General features: G+C 40.5%; 1 protein-coding gene across 6 annotated transcripts in view; it reads left to right on the top strand.

The window, feature by feature from the left end:
- The window catches only part of PRTFDC1 (phosphoribosyl transferase domain containing 1), a 91973-nt gene that overhangs the window by 14801 nt on the left and 57813 nt on the right, over nt 1–19359 (top strand). For all 6 annotated transcript variants that reach the window (XM_029239036.1, XM_029239033.1, XM_029239039.1 and 3 more), the window contains exon 3: nt 116–299. In XM_029239036.1, coding sequence (XP_029094869.1) covers nt 116–299 — 184 coding nt within the window. The remainder of the gene's footprint in view (nt 1–115; nt 300–19359) is intronic.

Consider the following 19359-nt stretch of genomic DNA (forward strand, 5'->3'; position numbering starts at 1 on the left):
TCCACATTCTCCTGCATAATCTAGTATGTAGAGTACATCATGCATTTTTGGGGAAAGGAACAAAAATGCTCAGAAGTAGTCATGCTTTAATATATCTTTTAATCCCTTCTTTCAGAATTGAACGGCTGGCTAAGGATATTATGAAAGACATAGGATACTGTGACATTATGGTCCTCTGTGTACTTAAAGGAGGCTACAAGTTCTGTGCAGATCTGGTAGAACACCTTAAGAACATCAGTCGAAATTCCGATAGATTTGTCTCTATGAAGGTTGATTTCATCAGACTAAAAAGTTACAGGGTAAGTTATGATTTACTCCATTTTCATTATATGATGTTCAGAATGAACAGTGCTATAAATCAAAGAACTAATAATATTATGAAGATGAAGCGTGTATTTTAATTTGCAAGATACTACAACCTGTAATTCAGATAATATTCTTTGGGCAGGGGGAACCCTCCTATTATATTTCCCATATAGGGAAAGATGATTCAGGAATGATTCATGCTTTTTTTATGGTTATAAAGTTGAGTGGTTATTTCCTGGTGCCTAGTCTCACCAACGGCCATGTTGAGAATGAGTGTTAAGGAAGTCCAGTGAATACAGACGTGTTTCTGCTCTGGATGTCACTGTTGGCCCTGGAGACCTGTGGGAGGGTGTGCCCCCCAGAGAGGAGTGTTAGTACTTGGGTGACTGCAGTCAGGGTCCGGAGGTAGAGAAGTAAAACCTGTAGGGACAATGAGTTATCAAGAGCAATGAGACAAGACCAGGGAACCTCCACCAGTCTGTGCTGGGTTTTCTTGGCCACCACTGGATGGAATTGAGAGAGATTATTCTCCAAAGACGTCTGCCCTTAGCCTTCCCCTCTTTTCTCTATGCTGTTGCCTTTTGTGATGCTTTTTTAAAAATTTTTTATTTATTTATTTATGGCTGCACTGGTTCTTCGTTGCTGCGCACAGGCTTTCTCTAGTTGTGGCGAGTGGCGGCTACTCTTCGTTGCGGTGCGCGGGCTTCTCACTGCAGTGGCTTCTCGTTGCGGAGCACAGGCTCTAAGGCATGCCATCTTAGTAGTTGTGGCGCACGGGCTAAGTTGCTCCGCGGCATGTGAAATCTTCCCTACCAGGGCTCGAACCTGTGTCCCCTGCGTTGGCAGGCAGATTCTTAACCACTGCGCAACCAGGGGACCCAGATAAGCTCTTTTTGATGAACTCAGAGTCCATTGACTAATCACCTAATCATGGGAGTGAATTCCTATTATATTTACAAGTCACACCCGCACATAAGTGGAGGAGATTATACACAAAGGGTGTGTACACGGTGGGGCGGGGGCGGGGGATAGGGATGGGAGGGCATCTTAGAATTCTGCCTACCATTCTCTTTCTTTGACTCAGTTGCCTTTTGGGTATCTGGCAAATTAGTTCTTATTTCTTAAGATACTCTATTTTCCTGATGACCTCTCAGGGCAGGATGAATCTGGGGTTTTTTTGTTTTTGTTTGTTTTTGCAGACATCTTAAACCTAATTTATTGGTTTCATCTTCTCTTAAAAATCTTTTCTCTCTTGAAGTGTCTTTCATCCTGATTTAAGTAGCTGTGCTTCCTTCTTAGAAGACTTTTTTTTCTTTTTTACTTGACTCTGATTGTTACTGTATTTTTCCCCAGCAAACAGCTTTTTAAAAAAATCTTTTAAAATCTTAAAAAAGTTAAAGTGAGGTTTATTGAAGCGTAATTTACGTGCAATAGAATTTCCCTCTTTTAGTTTGCAGTTCTATGAGTTTTGACAGATGCATACGGTCATGTAAGTCGCCACAATCAAGGCATAGAAGAGCCCTTACCACAAAAAATGCCCTTGTGTCCCTTGGTAGTTAATCCTTTCCCCAGGCCCCAGGCTCCGGCAACCACTGATCTATTTTCTGTCCCTGGAGTTTTGCTCTTTGCAGAATGTCGTATAATGTAATCCAATATCATGTGGCCTTAGTAAATCTGTAAAGCTTAGCATCATTCATTTGAAATTCATCCCTATTGTTATGTGTCCCAGTGGTTCATTTCTTATTGTCAAGTAGGATGTCATTATATGGATGCGCCAGTTTTAAAATCATTCATCAGCTGAAGGATGTTTGGTTTGTTCCCTTTTTGGGGTGATTATGAATAAGGCTGCTCTAAATACTCCCCTGCATGTTTCTGTATGTACGTATGTCTTTGTTTCTCTTGAGTGAATTTGTCTTGAGATTCCTAGGTCATACGGGGAGTAGACATAAGAAACTGCCCAACTGTTTTCCAAAGTGCTTGAATAATCTTGCTTCCCCACCAACGTGCATGAGAGTTCCAGTTGCTTCACATTTTTGGCAACACTAGGTATTGTCAGGATTTCTTTATTTTCTTTGTTTTTTTACCCATTCAGCTAGCTGATGGTATCTCACTGTGGTTTTAATTTGCATTTCCCCGGTGAATAATGATGTTGAGCATCCTTTCATTGAGTAATCTTTGCTTAATTCAAGGTCAGGAAGATTTTATCCTCTATTTTCTTCACAAAGTTTCCTAGTTTTAAGTTTAGATCTAGGCGTGTGATCCGTGTTGTGTTAACTTATTAATATGGTACAGATCAAGGTTTTTTTTTTTTTTTGGCAAGTGAGTGTCCACTTGTTCCAAGATCATTTGATGAAAAGACTGTTCTTTTCCATTGAATTGCCTTTGATCTTTGACTGGAAATCAATTGACTGTATGTGCATGGGTCTGTTTCTGAGCACTCTGTTCAGTTCTGTTCATCTACGTGCTTATTCTTTGGTCAATACCACACTGTTTTGATTACTGTGTCTGTACAGAAGTCTGGAAATCAGGTAGTATGTGTCCTCCAACTTTGTTCTTCTTCATAACTGTTTTAGCCTTTCTAGTTGTTTGTCTTTCCACATAAGTTTAAAAATCATGTTGTTGATTCCTACAGCATAACCTGTGTTCTGCACAGGTGTATCTGAGTTACATGCTTCTTCCTGGGACGCATGTTCAGAAAATGACGGCGTTAGGATGATCTGAGGGTGGAATTTTTGGTCCTACGATGTCAAATGGTCATCCATCAGATTTGCACAGGACCAGTTTAATGTTGGGGGGCTTGAATGATTTGACCTGGGCAAGACTAACTCCGTGTTCCTGAAAAAACAACTGTACTATAGCAATCCATATGTCAGAGGTGTTATCTATAGGGGGTGATGAAAGGCGTCTTGTGATATATTGTCTAAGCTACGTGAAGCTTGGAGGGTATGCAGTTTTTGAAAACAAAGCAAGCTTTGTCAGTGAAGGCAAGTTACAGGATGTTATTTATTAAGCAAGTTATAGTTTAAGGGATCTAACTGATGACTGCCCTTGGTTTCACTATTATATACAGTAAGTTTTTCTTTGAATTTCAATTTCCAGTTGCCTATTGCCAGTATATAGAAATACTACTGATTTTGTGTATCAAATACTATGACTTTTCAAAACTCTCTTATTAGTTTGAATAGCTTTTTTGTAGATGCTTTTGGATTTTTCTATGAACACAATCATTTCTTCTGTGAATAGAGATGGTTTTACTTCTTTCTTTCTAATTTGTGTATTTCTTTTTATTGCTTTATTGCACTGGCTTGAACTTCCTGTACAATTCTGAATAGAAATAGTGAAGGAAAGCATTCTTGCCTTGCTCTCAGTCAGTACGATATTAACTGTTGCATCCTCAAATTTTTGATGTATTGTTTTCATTTTCATTCAACTCAGACTATTTTCAGATTTCCTTTGTGACTTCCTCTTTCACTCATGGATTATTTTTTGTTGTTTAATTTCCAAATAGTTGGGGCTTTTCCAGAGATAGTTCTATATGATTTCTAGTTTAATTCTGTTGCAGAAAAGATACTTTGTATGATTTCAATTCTTTTAAAGTTTTTGAGTCTTGTTTTATGGTCCAGAATACTGTCAATCTTGCTGAAGCTAAAAGCATTAGGATCCATGTGAGGTTAAACAATGTTGCTAACTCTCACTGTCCATTTCTCTAAACATCCTCTATTTCATCAATGTTTTAACCTAGAGGCACACATTCTAACACTTACTATCTCATGTTTATGTGATACTAGTTCTGAACAAGCGTTTGCATTTGTATAGCTCCAAGACTATTGTGATCATTTTTGCTGCATCTCGACAGATATTTTCAAGTCACCGTATTTTTTTTCCCTGGGGATAGGGCTATGGGGGCGCCTGCCCAGGGTTCTGATGAAGGAGGAAGGCAATAGTAGACTTTATTTATTATTTATTTTTGGCCGCGTTGGGTCTTCCTTGCTGTGCGCGGTCTTTCTCTAGTTGCGGCGAGCGGGAGCTACTCTTCGTTGCGGTGCACGGGCTTCTCATTGCAGTGGCTTCTCTTGTTGTGGAGCACGGGCTCTAGAGCACAGGCTCAGTAGTTGTGGCACACAGACTCAGTAGTTGTGGCACATGGGCTCAGTAGTTGTGGTTCACGGGCTCTAGAGTGCAGGCTCAGTAGTTGTGGCGCATGGGCTTGGTTGCTCCGCGGCATGTGGGCTCTTCCCGGACCAGGGCTCGAACCCGTGTCCTCTGCATTGGCAGGCGGATTCTTAACCACTGCGCCACCAGGGAAGCCCTAGACTTTCAGTCTTTACCACTAGCGTCCATTCTCACACACAGTGCATTTTAGTTTTTGTCCCACCCTCAAATCCTGTAGGAGCCAAGGATAATTGTGGTGTCTCTTCTCTTCCCTTCTTACAAAATGTCCTCCCTCTTGTCCATCACCAAGGTGACGCAGATCATCTCCTGAGAGATGACCTCACGTAAAAGCCTATCTGCTCATTCAGAGCCAGCTTTTCCCCTGATTAAATTCCTCAGAAATGGGTGGAAAACCATATTCATAGACCAGGCTATGAGGTGAACAGCCCAGCTCTCTGCTCATAGAGCGTAAGCTGTCCTCACCCAGAGGTGAATTCATTGCCCTCAGTTTAGTCTTGAGCTGACCATCCCTTTACACACTTGAGCTCCTTCAACATTCCTGAGGACAGAGACCTATTAAGACACCACCAAACAAGGGGAACAGGGCTATAGCTCATTTTCCTCTGAGGGTGTCTGGTGCTCCCCCATACCTCCAAACCGACTCATCGGGAGCAGACATCTGGAAAACATCTTAGCAGAAACAGTGGCCACCAAGGTGTTCTCTTCATTCCTTTAGAAATTTCTGGAGGGCAGTCAGGACTCTGTGGGCTGTTGTGAGTGCTGGTCAGAAGCGTCATGTAGTTTTACTCCCTCCTATCCTTCTGCTCTGTGATTCTTTTTAATTTTTTTTTTTTTTTTTTGGAGGAAAAAAGTTGGAAGTTCAGTTTACTGAGAGGCAGTGTGTCTCCTGGTCACAGCCATCAGCATTCATAGTTCTCTTTAGGGGCTCTTTTCCCAGGAGGGGTCCCAGTTGTTTGAGCCCTCCACTGTTTACTAAGGGACCTTCCTGAGGGATGGATGGTCCAGATATCTCAAGGCTCTAGGCAATTTGACTTGTCTTTGTTTTGTATTAAACTTCCCGTAAGACATGAAGTGAATTTGCATGAGTGATACCATCTAGACGAAGATTACTTAGAAATTAGCATTAGGCTAATTCATTGGAGAGCATGGCCTCACATACTCCTGTTCTTTAAATGAATTGAGAGGCACTGGCTGCCTGAATTCCTGAACATTTCAAGTTTTCCTTCCTTCTTCCCTCCGTTCTTTTTTCTTTCCGTCCTTCTTTCTGTCTTTTCACTAGTGTTCATTTAGCATTTGCCAGATGAATTCATTATCTCAGTTAATCCTGAGTGTAACTCTGCCAGGTATCACTCATCTCTTCTTTTATTGATGAAGAAAAAGAGGCTTAGAGAGGTTAATTAACTCACCTAAGGTCACACAGCCAATAAATAGTAGAGATGGCACCAGAGCCCAGACCCATCTGTCTCTCAAGCCTGTGCCCTTTGCAACATATCACATTTCCCACAGTTTTTTCTAAGGTTTTCCACAAAATTTTACTGTTTCACGAGTTACTAATAAAGGAGTTGGTTTTTTCCCTAAAATATATGTAAGACAAATATAAAGTTCATATATACAATTATCATCATTATGCAATAATTTGCCTTTAAGAAACGGTGGCCTTACTTGAGAAAATCTGGAAGTTGCATGAAGAAAGAACTTATTACATGTATTAAACCCCATATGCCCACAAATGGCTATACTTTGTAGCTTGTCTTATAAGAGCAACAAAACTAGTGAAAGTATTCAGTGTTTATTTTATTTAACAAAGAATCAAATATCAATTATTTCTCATAAAAATGTTTTTGTCTCCGAGGCCTAATTTTTCAGCTGATCTAATAATCCAAAGATAACACTACATTACATGAGCACCTATTTGTGTTACACCATTATGTTACACATTTAAAAAATATTTTCTTTTTCTCAAAGTAATACATTCAAGTAGGTTAACAACCCAAACAAAGAATTTGATTGTGGTAGTTTTATGGAATAAACAACTTGAAAATCCTCTTGCTACAGACATCTAAAAATGCTAGGTGAATGTAATAACTTTTAAAAAGCCTTTTAAATGCTTATTGGAGCTCACGAGAAGGTAGGGAATATCCAAGGGGCAGGAACGAAGATCTGAGAATCAGCGCATAAGTGTGAACTGGGGGCTCCCAGGAGGCAGGGTTGGGAGCTGTTGTCTCAGTAATCTGGCTTTAACCCCCATGGAGAGGCAGATGGTAAAGGCTTGGACCCATATAAAATGGGAAGTTAGATGAGACCCTCATGCAAAGCCAGTGCCTTCAAAGGTATATGCCCTTGCTGAAAAAAAATCCATCCTTTAGTAATGGAAGACCCTAACAAACTAGCTTGTCCTTCTTGGCCTGGCCTGGAGTGGGAAAGTGAAATATCCTGTGGGAACTTTTAAACAGGAGCCTGTACCTCATCTGAGTTTGAGGTTTTCGTTTACTTTACCTGCATCATCTGGGAAATTCCAACCAGAGAATTTAATATTAAAATTGGTCTCAGACCACACTACTCCCAAATTCCCTGGTAGAAGCAAGTGGAAAACCTCTCTGGAGGGAATATCTCAACCTAGGCAGGATTCCACGGATAAGCCTCATTTAACCTGAGCTCACACACCCAAAGCACAACAGATGCATAGAAACAATCTACCGAAGGCCAGATTGGCTGGCAAAGTAAATAACAAAAATAGGTAAACAAGCTATGTGAAAGAGAATATAACATAATTATGCTTAACATGACTAAGGACATAAATTAAAGGATTTAAAGGAAAGATAAGACAACACGAGAAGAAAAAATAAATGAGACCTTTGGGTAGGGAAATTATAGAATGTCTAGCAAGGAAAAAGGTACTAATTGAATGGATAAGAAAGTAACTTGAATGATAAACAGATTGAATGTTGTTATGGGTATGAATTTTGAACTGGAAGATAGATCTGAAAAACTATCTAGAAGGTAGCATGGATAGAGATGGAATATAAGAAAGAGAGGATGGGAGACATGAAAAATTGAGTGAGAAGATCAAAAATGTGTCACCTAGGAATTCCATATGGAAAGACTAGAGAGAATTGAGGAGAGGCAATTTTTGATAAGATAATGCCGAATCACATTCTAGAGCCGATAGGAGACGTGAATATTCAGATTCAGGAAGCACAGTGACACCACAGGTAGACACATCCTGGTGAAACTGAAAGGCAAAACCCCAGAGTCAAAGAATGGATTGTAAAAGTAACTGGGGAGAAAAGGAAAATTGCCTTTAAAGGAATTACCACTATCCTGTCAACAGACTTCTCAAAGGCAACAGCAGAAATCAGAAGATGTGGAGTAGTAGTATCATTTTGAGAGAAAATAACTGTTAACTTAGATTTTCATTCCCAGCTGATCTTGAACTCAAGCGTGAGTGCCAGATAAAGACTTCAGTAGTCATGTTCTAGAAGAGTTTCCTGATAACAGATGCTGACTGAAAACATCTCCTAATTTATTTTAGTATATTTAGGGTATATTTTAGTAAAAAGGAAATTGAACCCAAATGAATAAATGTGATGCAAAGAGATTGACAAGCATGTAGGTAAATCAACAAACTTTTGATTGGTTCAAATAATTGATGAAACAATAACACTATAACCCATTTTGGTGGTAAAACAAAGTGGAATTTAAAAAGACCAGAATAATAGCATTCTAAGGTTGTGTATGGTTTAGGAGAAGCATCGAGAGGTTGATGATTTACAAAATTTCAGTTAGGTATGCCTGTTAAAAATTTAAGTGTAACACTGAAAGAATAAGAATACTATGTATATTATGTATAACTTTCCAGCAAACAGAAAGGACGAGAAAGAATAAAGAAAACTCCAAACTTGATTGATTCAATAGTAGACAGAAAACGAGAAACAATTAGGTAATATTGTTATACCCATTTTACAGATGAGGAAACTGAGACCTGAGCTGTTAAGTAATATGTCCAAGGTCAAACAGCTTGTAAGTGGAGGACTAATATTCAAACCCAAGTTCAACTCCAGAGCCCAAGATTGTGACCACTAAAACATACCCTCAATCTAGAGATGTGTTGATGTGTTGAGATGTATTAGGTTAAAAGGAGGGAAATTTCACCAAACATATCAGCATAATTTTTTCCCGAGGTTTATGTTAATATTTGCCTTACTATGTTAAGCCAGCTCCTGTAATTGCTAGAAGAATAACAGTATCCATAAATAGACAATTAACTGCTTATTTTCTGAAATGTCTTATATTTGATATTAATAAACTATGAAGACATACCCTCCAAAAAAATGAATAATAAGTATTCACAACTGGTTTTCTTGTGAATGATGGGAAGCTATGATTTTCTTTTCCTCTTTGCCCCCTACACTATGGAGAGTTTCCAAAAGATAAGAACATTCCCTACACCTGCTTTCTCTCTGGATTCACTTAGAGCTGTTGCTCTTGGGAAGCCAGATCTAGCAGAATTTCAGAGGAATCTTGAGCACCAAGCTCCCTACCAGCTCTGGAGGGTATAGAGACTTGAAGCAAAAAGAAACAGGCATCATTCAGCTACCAGTTGAGCTCCCCAGTTTAGTGTGTTCTGAGAAAGCTCTGTAAGGGTAGGGGTGGGAAGACTTTTGGAATATCTGTTCTAAGGGGCTTGGGAATAGAGAAACGAGAGGATTTGAGAGAAGTGGGATGGAGTATTAGTAGGTGCCAGCAAGTTACTTCTCAGCCAGCTTTTTTGTACATGGATGTATTGTTTGCCAAGTGTTTTTCCTTTATTCCCTCTGAAAATGTTGCCTTGATTTAAAGCTTCGTTAATTTGTGTACAAGCCCATGTGAGGATAAAGTGTATTTCAGGGAGCTATACTCTGATTTCTTTGTTTTCCACCAATTTGGTTAACTAACCTGCGAGCAAAGTAAAATCTTCATCAAACTTCAAGTCTTTACAAACTGAGACTTTAATTTTAGGCAAGTTGTTGTTGTCCTGGATCCCTCCCCCATGCTGCTCGCACATGCCCTGCTTGTATTCGTTAATAATTCCTGTGTGTTGGCAGCGCCAAGGGAAAGCTTTCTGGAGATAAAATGGAATCCAGAGTGTGGCTGCAGTGGGACTGAAACATTTGCCATGCAGGGCATGTGGGCCCCTGGGGAAGCTGGAACCTTTATTAAAGAGGCTCATTAGAGCAAAGAGTTGGCCACAGACCTATTCCCATGAAGGAAGGGAAAAGCTAAAATACATTTCTTCTCTCTCATTCCCAGAGTTCAGAACAAAGGCTTTAAGTCAGTCCTTTATCATCCATGCTAGTGAGGAATGGGGACCCGTTAGATAAACCAGATCCAGCATCCTGAGTGTTAGTGAGTACTTTTCACTTCACCCTGCAACAGCCTTTCACTGAAAGTTTTCCACATAGTAAGGGGGCCTCGTGTTGAATGCCCCTTTCTTTTGTTTTGTTTTTTTCAGTTTCTTTAAACAAAAACAAAAACAAGAACTGTTCACCCATTTCTTCTACCTCTCACCACCCTAGCCCTGCTGCCTCTAATAACCACCAGTCTGTTCTTTGTATCAATGAGGTTTTTTTTTTAGATTCCACACGTAAGTGATCATATAATATTTGTCTTTCTCTGTCTGACTTATTTCACTTAGCATATTGCCCTCAAGGTCCATCCACGTTGTCACAAATGGCAAGATTTCATTCTTTTTTATGGCTGAATAATATTCCACTGTGTGTGTGTATACTATATCTTGTTTATCCATTTATTTATAAATGCACACTTAGGTTGTTTCCATATTGACTATTGTGAATAATGCTGCAGTAAACATGGGGGTGCAGAAATCTTTTCAAATTGGTGTTTTCATTTTCTTCAGATAAATGCCCAGAAGTAGAATTGCTGAATCATAGGGTAGTTCTATTTTTAATTTGTTGGGGAACCTCCATACTGTTTTCCATAGTGGCTTCATCAATTTACATTCCCACCAACAGTGCACAAGGGTTACCTCTTCTCCACACCCTCACCAACACTTGTTATTTGAAATAGAAAATATGAACAGACCAGTTACTATTAAGAAGATTGAATCAATAATCAAAATCCTCCCAAAAAACAAAAGTCCAAGATTAGACAGCTTCACTGGTGAATTCCCCTTTTCTTTTGGAGACAGGCAGTCCACCTTTAGCAGAGTCCCATATCGGGCTTGGGGTGAAGAAGAGGACTCCAGTTCGATTCTGTAGAGAGGGACAGGTGGAGAAAAGAGGTCCTCAGTTCTTGGGGGTGCTAGATGGATCCAAGACAGAGAGGATTATATGTGTGTGTACGTGTGTGTGTATCTATAGTATGTATGTATATGTAATTTGTATATATGTATATACATTTTACATATATGTGTGTATATATTATGTACATATATGTACACATGCCTTTTTAAGCTAGAAAGGGAAGAAAACTAAAGGAATAGAAAAGTAGAAGAAAATAAAGGAATGAAAGAGGGAAGTTAAGAGAAAAGAAACTCCAAAAGTTACATTTTGTTAAATCTGAGACATCATTGATGGTAAAGAACACCATTACTTTACGTACTAATAAGAAAGAAAAAAAATGCTATAAATTAAGCCATGAAGTGACATGATTGTAAGATGCATCTTGATTTTGGGTATATTAAAATTTAAGGAACATGTACAACTTGGAATTGATGGATTGGTAGTTCCCCCCTTTTGGGCAGTACCAAGTGTTTCAATAGCTGACATGTGGCAGAAAACATTGTCCTTACCCTTTAGTTATTCTTAAATCTCAGGTCCTGTAATATTATTCCAATATTCTTTTGCAAATGGTAGGATATTTCTTTGAGACTACAGATTTTTTCCATCTTAGTATCTAAAATATTTTTAATATCCTCAAAACATTTATGCAGACTTCAAAGGGAGAGTTATTTAGTAAAGAATAAACCAGAGAAGGCCTGGGTGGTTTGATTCAATCCACGTAGATCCTTACGTGTCATCAAAAGCACGTATGAAAACCAGAACATAATTTCTCTGTGACCTCGGGATAGAGATGCTGAAACATCTGTCATGTTTATATGTTTACTGAAACAAAGAGCGTTGACATTACTTGTTTTGTCTTTGACCTTTGGTTCTTAAGATATATTTACTGCTGGCTTTCAGGATGCATGGATGAAGAAACTTGGCATGAAGCAAATATCTAGTTTGATCTTAAAAGAGATCATCTGCTGTGGCTCTAGGGAAGTTTACTTTGAGATTTCTAATTCTATCAAGTAAAATATATTTAAAAAGGGCTTCCCTGGTGGCGCAGTGGTTGAGAGTCCGCCTGCCGATGCAGGGGACGCGGGTTCGTGCCCCGGTCCAGGAAGATCCCACATGCCGCGGAGCGGCTGGGCCCGTGAGCCATGGCTGCTGAGCCTGTGCGTCTGGAGCCTGTGCTCCGCAACGGGAGAGGCCACAACAGTGAGAGGCCCACATACCGCAAAAAAAAAAAAAAAAAAAAAAAAAAAAATATATATATATATATATAAAAAGTGAAACCAAACTGTGTAATAAAATGGTAGGGATTATAGCAACATTTTTAGTTATCATTCCTAGTTTTTATTTTTTTAATATCTATGCATTTTCTTAGTGTACATTCTTTGTGTTCAAATTTAATTTTCTATAGAGATGCTTATTAGGATTTGTCTTTCCTTAGGAAGAGCGAAAACTGAGAGGGCAAATAAGAGAGTAATGTAGAAGCAATGATTAAATTGTAGAGGCAACCAAGTTTTCAGAGAACACTGGGGACAGAGCTGGGCTTAACTCTGTATCTGCCTCAGGCTGGGCTTAGGTCCGGGACAAGAAATCAGACCCAGCCTGGAGTGGGGCGTGCTGGGGAGCGGACTTTGCTGCCAGTGCAAGGTGAAGTCTAGTGCCGCAGGTGTAACAGGTAGTAGAAGGATGGGCTGAAGGACCACAGCCTTTAGAGCTCCAAGCCCGAGGCTGGTAGTATCCGCCATCTCATGTCCTACTATTGGTTCTACTATTAATAAAGCTGGGTATTCGCTGAGTACTTATATATTACGGCAAACTATTGTTCTAAGTACTTTATATGTATGAACTCTTTAAACCCTCACAAGACCCCTATGAAGTGGGTGCTCCTAATACCCCTTTTTCACAAGTAAGGACACTGAGGCCAGAGAGGTTAGTTGGAGCCCCAAGGACACATGGCCAGGAAGTGGAGGTCTGTCAGACTCCTGAACTAGGGTACCACGGCTGCCTTTGGAGCTGTGGAGGAGGCAAAGGACCCCAGGGCCTAGGAGGTAGACAGGTAGGAGAAGGGAGCACCCCCAATTCCTTAAGAGTGCTGGGCAAGTTTCAAACAGGACAAGCCACAGATCCAGAGTACAGTGGGTGTTGAATCTTGAGAACAAGGCGGAATGCCAAAGCCCGCAGGAGAAACGTACTACTGAGTCATGGGGCATGAGGTCCCAGATGCCTGCTCAGCAATTCCAAAGAGTTTCAGTCCCCGTCTGAGGTTGGGTTTGTTCCTAGAGATTTGATGAGGTTGAGCCAGTAGGTGAGGTGTGGGCGGGAGTCAAGTGACTTAGCTATTAGAAGAGAAGGCTGCAGCACCTGCCAAAGGGGCAGGGCCTGGCCCACCAGAAGGCGTATGTACTAGGAGTATTGATGGCATCACATGCCCCAGGACTCCAGTTATATTTCATGTCCCTGCCTTGCCCCATATATCATTCACAGGCATGCTGGACCCGTGAAACTCGGGTGTCCTGCCTGTATACAGTAAGAATGCTAAAAATCATTTAAATCCATTTGTACCTGACCTTTTCCCAAAAAGATACAACGTGGTGTTTTATTAATTATGTCCAGACAGTGTCTAATTTTTGGCACAAAAATAATTGCTGGCAGCAAAAATCCTTGCCCTTATTTTTAAGTTACGTTATCTTAATCAACATTTTGTTACTGATATAGAATATGAAACCTAGCATCAAGACCATAAAGCCTTGAGGCTTCCCTGGTGGCGCAGTGGTTAAGAATCCACCTGCCAATGCAGGGGACATGGGTTCGAGCCCTGGTCCGGGAAGATCCCGCATGCCGCGGAGCAACTAAGCCTGTGCGCCACAACCACTGAGCCCATGTGCCACAACTGCTGAGCCCATGTGCCACAACTGCTGAAGCCCGCATGCCTAGAGCCCGTGCTCCGCAACAAGAGAAGCCACCGCAATGAGAAGCCCGCGCACCACAACAAAGAGTAGCCCCCACTCGCCACAACTAAAGAAAGACCTCGCGCGGCAACGAAGACCCAACGCAACCAAAAATAAAATAAGTAAAATAAATAAATTTATTTTAAAAAAAATTCTTTATGATGGTCATTGTGCTATAACATAGTTTGAATTTAATGTTTTGATTCCATTTTAGGTTATAATATGGGTTACTTTATGGAATGAGTTTGCCATTATTAAACACAAGATGATTAACGACTTAGGTAGTTTCAACACATATTAAAATTCTTGAGATTCATAGCTTTCAAGGACAAGAATGATTTCACTTTCTTTTTGTTAATTTGGCATTCATTTAGAGGATAGTTTTGAAAATACTTCTTTTTTTGTTTGCCTAGCATTATTTTCTCCTGGAGAATAGAAATGGAATTCAAACAGACATTGACAAATGAGTCTTCCATGAAAACAGGATGACTCTCAGGGAGGGAAAGGGCACAGCAGTACGTCAAGGGCCCTGAAACTCACGCCAGAGACAGAAATGACTGGTCAGAAACGCCTCCGGAAGAGACTCAGCAGTCACTCTAGAGCAGTAGTCGTGATGAATCAGCAATGCTTTTGCTACAAATGCTAATCTAATACAGTAGTGGGAAGTATGGGTAGGCATGTGACACTTGGAAGCCAGGAATTACTCCTTCCTTTCTCATGAGCCCCTGCAGAAGTGCCGGCGTGGGCTTAGTGCCCTACTAACCTCTGTGGGTTGTTTTGGTTGTAGAGCCTCTTCTAATTAGGAAAGGCAGCTGGAAGAGATGGCTTCCAGAAGCTGCCCCAATTAGAATTCTGGTAAGGGCGCACGTCTGAAGTTCATCTTGGCCTGTGTTTAAGAAATCTGAGAAGTGAAAATGTACAGTGGTAGCCCTCTTCCTATGAAGATAATTTATTTAAAAAAATTATCTTAATTGAAGTATAGTTGCTGTGCAATATTATACGTTACAGGTGTACAACATAGTGATTCACAATTTTTAAAGGTTATACTCCATTTATAGTTACTGTAAAATATTAGCTGTATTTCCTGTATCGTACAATATATCCTTGTAGCTTTTTTAAAAAATTTATTTATTTTTGGCTGCATTGGGTCTTCCTTGCTGCGCACGGGCTTTTCTCTAGTTGCGGTGATCGGGGGCTACTTTTTGTTGCGGTGCGCGGGCTTCTCATCGCGGTGGCTTCTCTTGTTGCAGAGAATGGGCTCTAGGCGCGTGGGCTTCAGTAGTTGTGTTACACGGGCTTAGTAGTTGTGGCTCGCCGGCTTCAGAGCGCAGGCTCAGTAGTTGTGGCGCACGGGCTTAGTTGCTCCGCGGTGTGTGGGATCTTCCCGGACCAGAGCTCAAACCCATGTCCCCTGCATTGGCAGGCAGATTCTTACCCACTGCGCCACCAGGGAAGTCCTATCCTTGTAGCTTATTTTATACCTAGTAGTTTGTACCTCTACATCTCCTACCCCTATATTGCCCCTCCCCCTGAAGATAATTTCTTAAAGATGAAAATAGGATTTTCCCCTTATTCCACTGCTTTCTGAGCCCAAGTCACTCAGGAAGATATTAATTAGGCCTCTATTGTTCAGTTCTTTAAATCACTTCTAACTGTTGTTGAATTGTAGGCAGGGAAATAATTAACTATGGAAGAAACATAGCCTGGCTTTATTTCTTTATTTGAAGCAAAATCCACTCACTTTTAATGCAGATCACTTTGGACCAGCAAAAAAGGATAATTTTTTCTGATGTTTTAAAGGGAGTGTTCTTGTAAGAATTAGAATTGTTAGTCATTTTAGATGATTAATGAGTATGTTTTAATTTGAAAACCAATATGTAATTCAGTTTGTTTTTTTTATTGGATAAATTTAAACATATTTCAAAAGGATGGGTTAATGCAGACTTTTTCGGGGATAATGGTTTTTCTGTCAGCAGTATTGTTAAGCTAATCTCTCCATACAGAACACATATACTAGAATGAATTATCCCTAATATTAGTTATACAAATTCTTAAATTAAGATCTCTTTCTACTATAATAGTACTGTAATAGCACTATGCCTGGGTTTTTTTGAAAGTTGAGTTAGATTTATCCAAACTAATAATAATAATATTGAATAATTGACTACAGTGTAAAAGTACTATTTTAAGTGCTTTACAAATATTAATGCATTAATGCCAACCACAGCCTGCTGAGTTAGGTATAATTATCCCCATTTTACATTTGAAGAACACGTGCCACAGAGAGTTTGAGAAACTGTCCCAAGATCACGGAGCTGGTAGAGAACGGGGCTGAGATGCAAAACTAGGCAGCCTGCTCAACAGCACGGAGGCTGGACCATGTCTCTCGCTGCTCCCAGAAGGACCCCGTCACTACAGATCAATGTGGCAAGGACCTCATTTCTCTGAGCTTTCCTGTCTTCTTTTGTAAAATGACAAGGTCAGCTTTCGAGATCGGTAGGGTTCCTGACAGATTTGAATTTATAGAATCTTTAAAATCCTGGGATGTCTGCATTAAAATGACAGATTGTCCACACGTATTCGATTTACATTCTCCCCTGAAATGACAGTAATATATTTTATATACACTATATATAAAACCTCACGTGGCACACTGAACAGGAGACAAGATAATAGTGCCAGGGATAATGGACCTAATGGCACGGGGTGAACAGGCCCCAAATGCCTGCAGGAATGACACGGAGAGCCTAGAGAGACTTAGGGCTCCAAAGGTGTCAGTGCAGCAGACAGGGGGCTCATATCTGAACAGACCATTTGGACTTCCTGGTTGCACTACCCCAACTCCATAGTTTGAAGTCATGTGACTGCTCTCTTCCCCTTCCAACCCACCCTCATCTGCCTCTTCCACTGTTGCAGAAAATTGAGGATTAAATTTTCAGAAAAAATGAACCAAAAGGTGTCAAAAGTGTGGACATCAAGTAAAGCAGAGGCCTGGGGGAATTCAGCTAAAATTTCTATATAAGATTTTGGGACCATCACTCCCTTCCTTGGCAGTCAGGCGTATTACTACTCCCACCCCCATCTAGTAAATCCATCTGTCGTCACTCTCTGCCCCCAATGGACGCATAACTCCTTACAAAGGACTTTTCGTGTGTCTCACTTTTAAATACACTTTTAAAAACAAACAAGCAAAACAGTCTCTAACATGAAAGAGGAAGACTACACAACACAAAACAAAATAAAAGCAAAAAACATATAAAGGGAACTCCAAGAAAATAGAAGTAAATCAGGGAATAGAAGAAAATTTCAAAATATTATGTTTAATAATATTGAACATAGGTCAAAAATGAGATATGGTATCTCCAAAGCAAGAACAAGACTCTGGAACAGAAAAAGAGAAGACAAATAAAAGGGGAAGAAAAATTCTTGGAAGTCAAAACTATTTGCACGGTAGCAGATACTCTTGTTGGCCTGTCGAGAAACCATTCCTACCCCGACCATAACTTCTCCACCTCCCACTGCAGAGGCTGCTGATGCCGGCATCTCTCTCTCCTAGCCTCCCTAGCACTTAAGAAGTGGGCATTTGACACAGTAAAAGGAAGCCCACTGTGAGTCTTCTCAGAGGGAATAGCTTGTTTCCCTAATGAAAGGCAAACAGTGGGAGGAAACTCTCTCTCTTTAGCAAGGTGGGATTTTGTCACCGAGTGACTCATGGAACTGTAGCAGTCTTCTCGGGACCACAAGAAGAAGTGTAAGGACTCATCTAATTACTGAGGATGGCGGGAAGGAAAGAGGGATAGGGCCTGTGTCCTCAATGGCGCCACTGAGCCAAGGAGCTAACTCTGATCTCTAGGGCAATGGAAAGATAGGACGATACAGCAATTGGGCCATAAGAGGGAAGGTCTAAAGTTTAGGTGGAGGAGACAGCCTTGTCAGGAAGTGGGAGATGATGCTTTTGGGGGTTCTTTGAGCACAAGATTGCCATAGGCTAGTCATTCAACAAATAATTATACTATGGGTCAAGCCCTGTTCTAGGTACTAGGGAGACAGGTGTGAACAAAGCAAATTTCTTGCCATTCTGCAGCTAACATTCTAGGTAAAACAGACAGGAAATTTAAAATAAGACAAAAACAAGAAAATATGAAATGTGTCGAGTAGTGAAAAATAGGGGAAAATAAAGCTGAATCAGAGAGATAGGGTGAGCTAAAGAGGGTCATGGGAGGAGTAGTCAGGGAAGGTGGACTTTAATTGAGGGTCATTTGGAGCAGAGACTGGAAAAAAACAGAGAGCAAACCATATGGATAAGGGAGGTAAGCCCCCAGCAAAGGAACAGCAAGTGTAATAACTCTTAGGTGAGAATGTGCTTGGCACCTTTGGAGAAAAGCAAAGGGGGCCAGAGAAGTGTAAGTGAGGGGAGATTGACAGGACATGAAGTCAAAGAAGTAACAGAACTAGAATCACACGATCTGACTTATATTTTAAAGGTTAAGTCTGTCTGTTGTGTTGAGAATAGAAAGAATGGGGTAAAGGTTGAAGCAGGGAGACATTTGGAAGGCCATTACAGTAATTTGAAAGATAATAATAGCTTGAATCAGGCTGGTTTCAGAAAACGTGGGGAGAAGTGTTTGGATTCTGTATACGTCTTAGAGTAAAGCCAAAACCATCAGCCAAATTTGCTGCTGTGATGGATTTGATGTTGCGTTTCAAGAGCGACTCCCAGGTTTTGGGCCTGAGCAACAGTAAGGACTGAGCTGCCATTTGCCTAAAATGAGGAAGAGTATGAAAAGAGGAGGTTTGCAAAGGAAACCAGGAGTTTGGTTTCAAGCTATTTTTCTTCTTGCTCATTTGAGACAAACAGCAGCTGGATATGCCAGTCTGGAGTTCAGAGAAAAGGTTGAGGATGAAGAAGTCAATGTATAGGAGGAATTTAAAGCCATGATAAAGGATGAGGTCACCCAGGGAGCAGGTGGAGAAGAGATCCAAGGACTGAGCGCCGGGACATCCTAATATTTAGAAACTAGGAGGGCAAGAAGAAACTAGCACAGGATTTGGAGGAGAAGCAGCCAGGGAGTCATGTCCTGGAAGCCGAGTGGAGGTGGGGCTGATCAAAAATGCAGCTGATCGATGAGTAAAAAGATTGAAAATTCACCTCCAGATTTAGCAAGATGGAACTTGTTATTGACCTTGACAAGAGCCCAAGTGTCTTAAGGAACAAAGAGAGAAGGACAGGTTCAGCAAATGATGCTGTCAGCAATAGCAGCTAACCTAGACAACCAGTCATCAGAAGTGGGGTACAACATTGGAAATGACTCCTTGCCTAGGAGATGTGTGCAATTCTAACATTGCCTTCGGGGAAATAGAAGCCAAATGTTGGACAGGGTCATTAAGAGGAAAATAATGGTAAATAGTAATGGTTTTACCTTTAAGTTGAGTAGTAATTCTCTCCGAATCTCTTATTTATTTGGAAGCATGGCTTAGGAAGCTAGAAGACCCATTTCCCTGTCCAGATGTCAGAGGTCTTTGAAAAAGGCAAGCGTAATAAAGAAGAATGTGGAAACCATAAGCATAAACTTTAGAATAAAGATGCATCTGATGCAAATTCCAGTATCACATACTAATTTTTGGTACCAAGTTACTAAACCTTTCTGAATCTGAGT

This window comes from Monodon monoceros, unplaced genomic scaffold (assembly GCF_005190385.1).
Source record: "Monodon monoceros isolate NGI ecotype Baffin Bay Population unplaced genomic scaffold, NGI_Narwhal_1 Super_Scaffold_21, whole genome shotgun sequence".
Lineage (NCBI taxonomy): Eukaryota > Metazoa > Chordata > Mammalia > Artiodactyla > Monodontidae > Monodon > Monodon monoceros.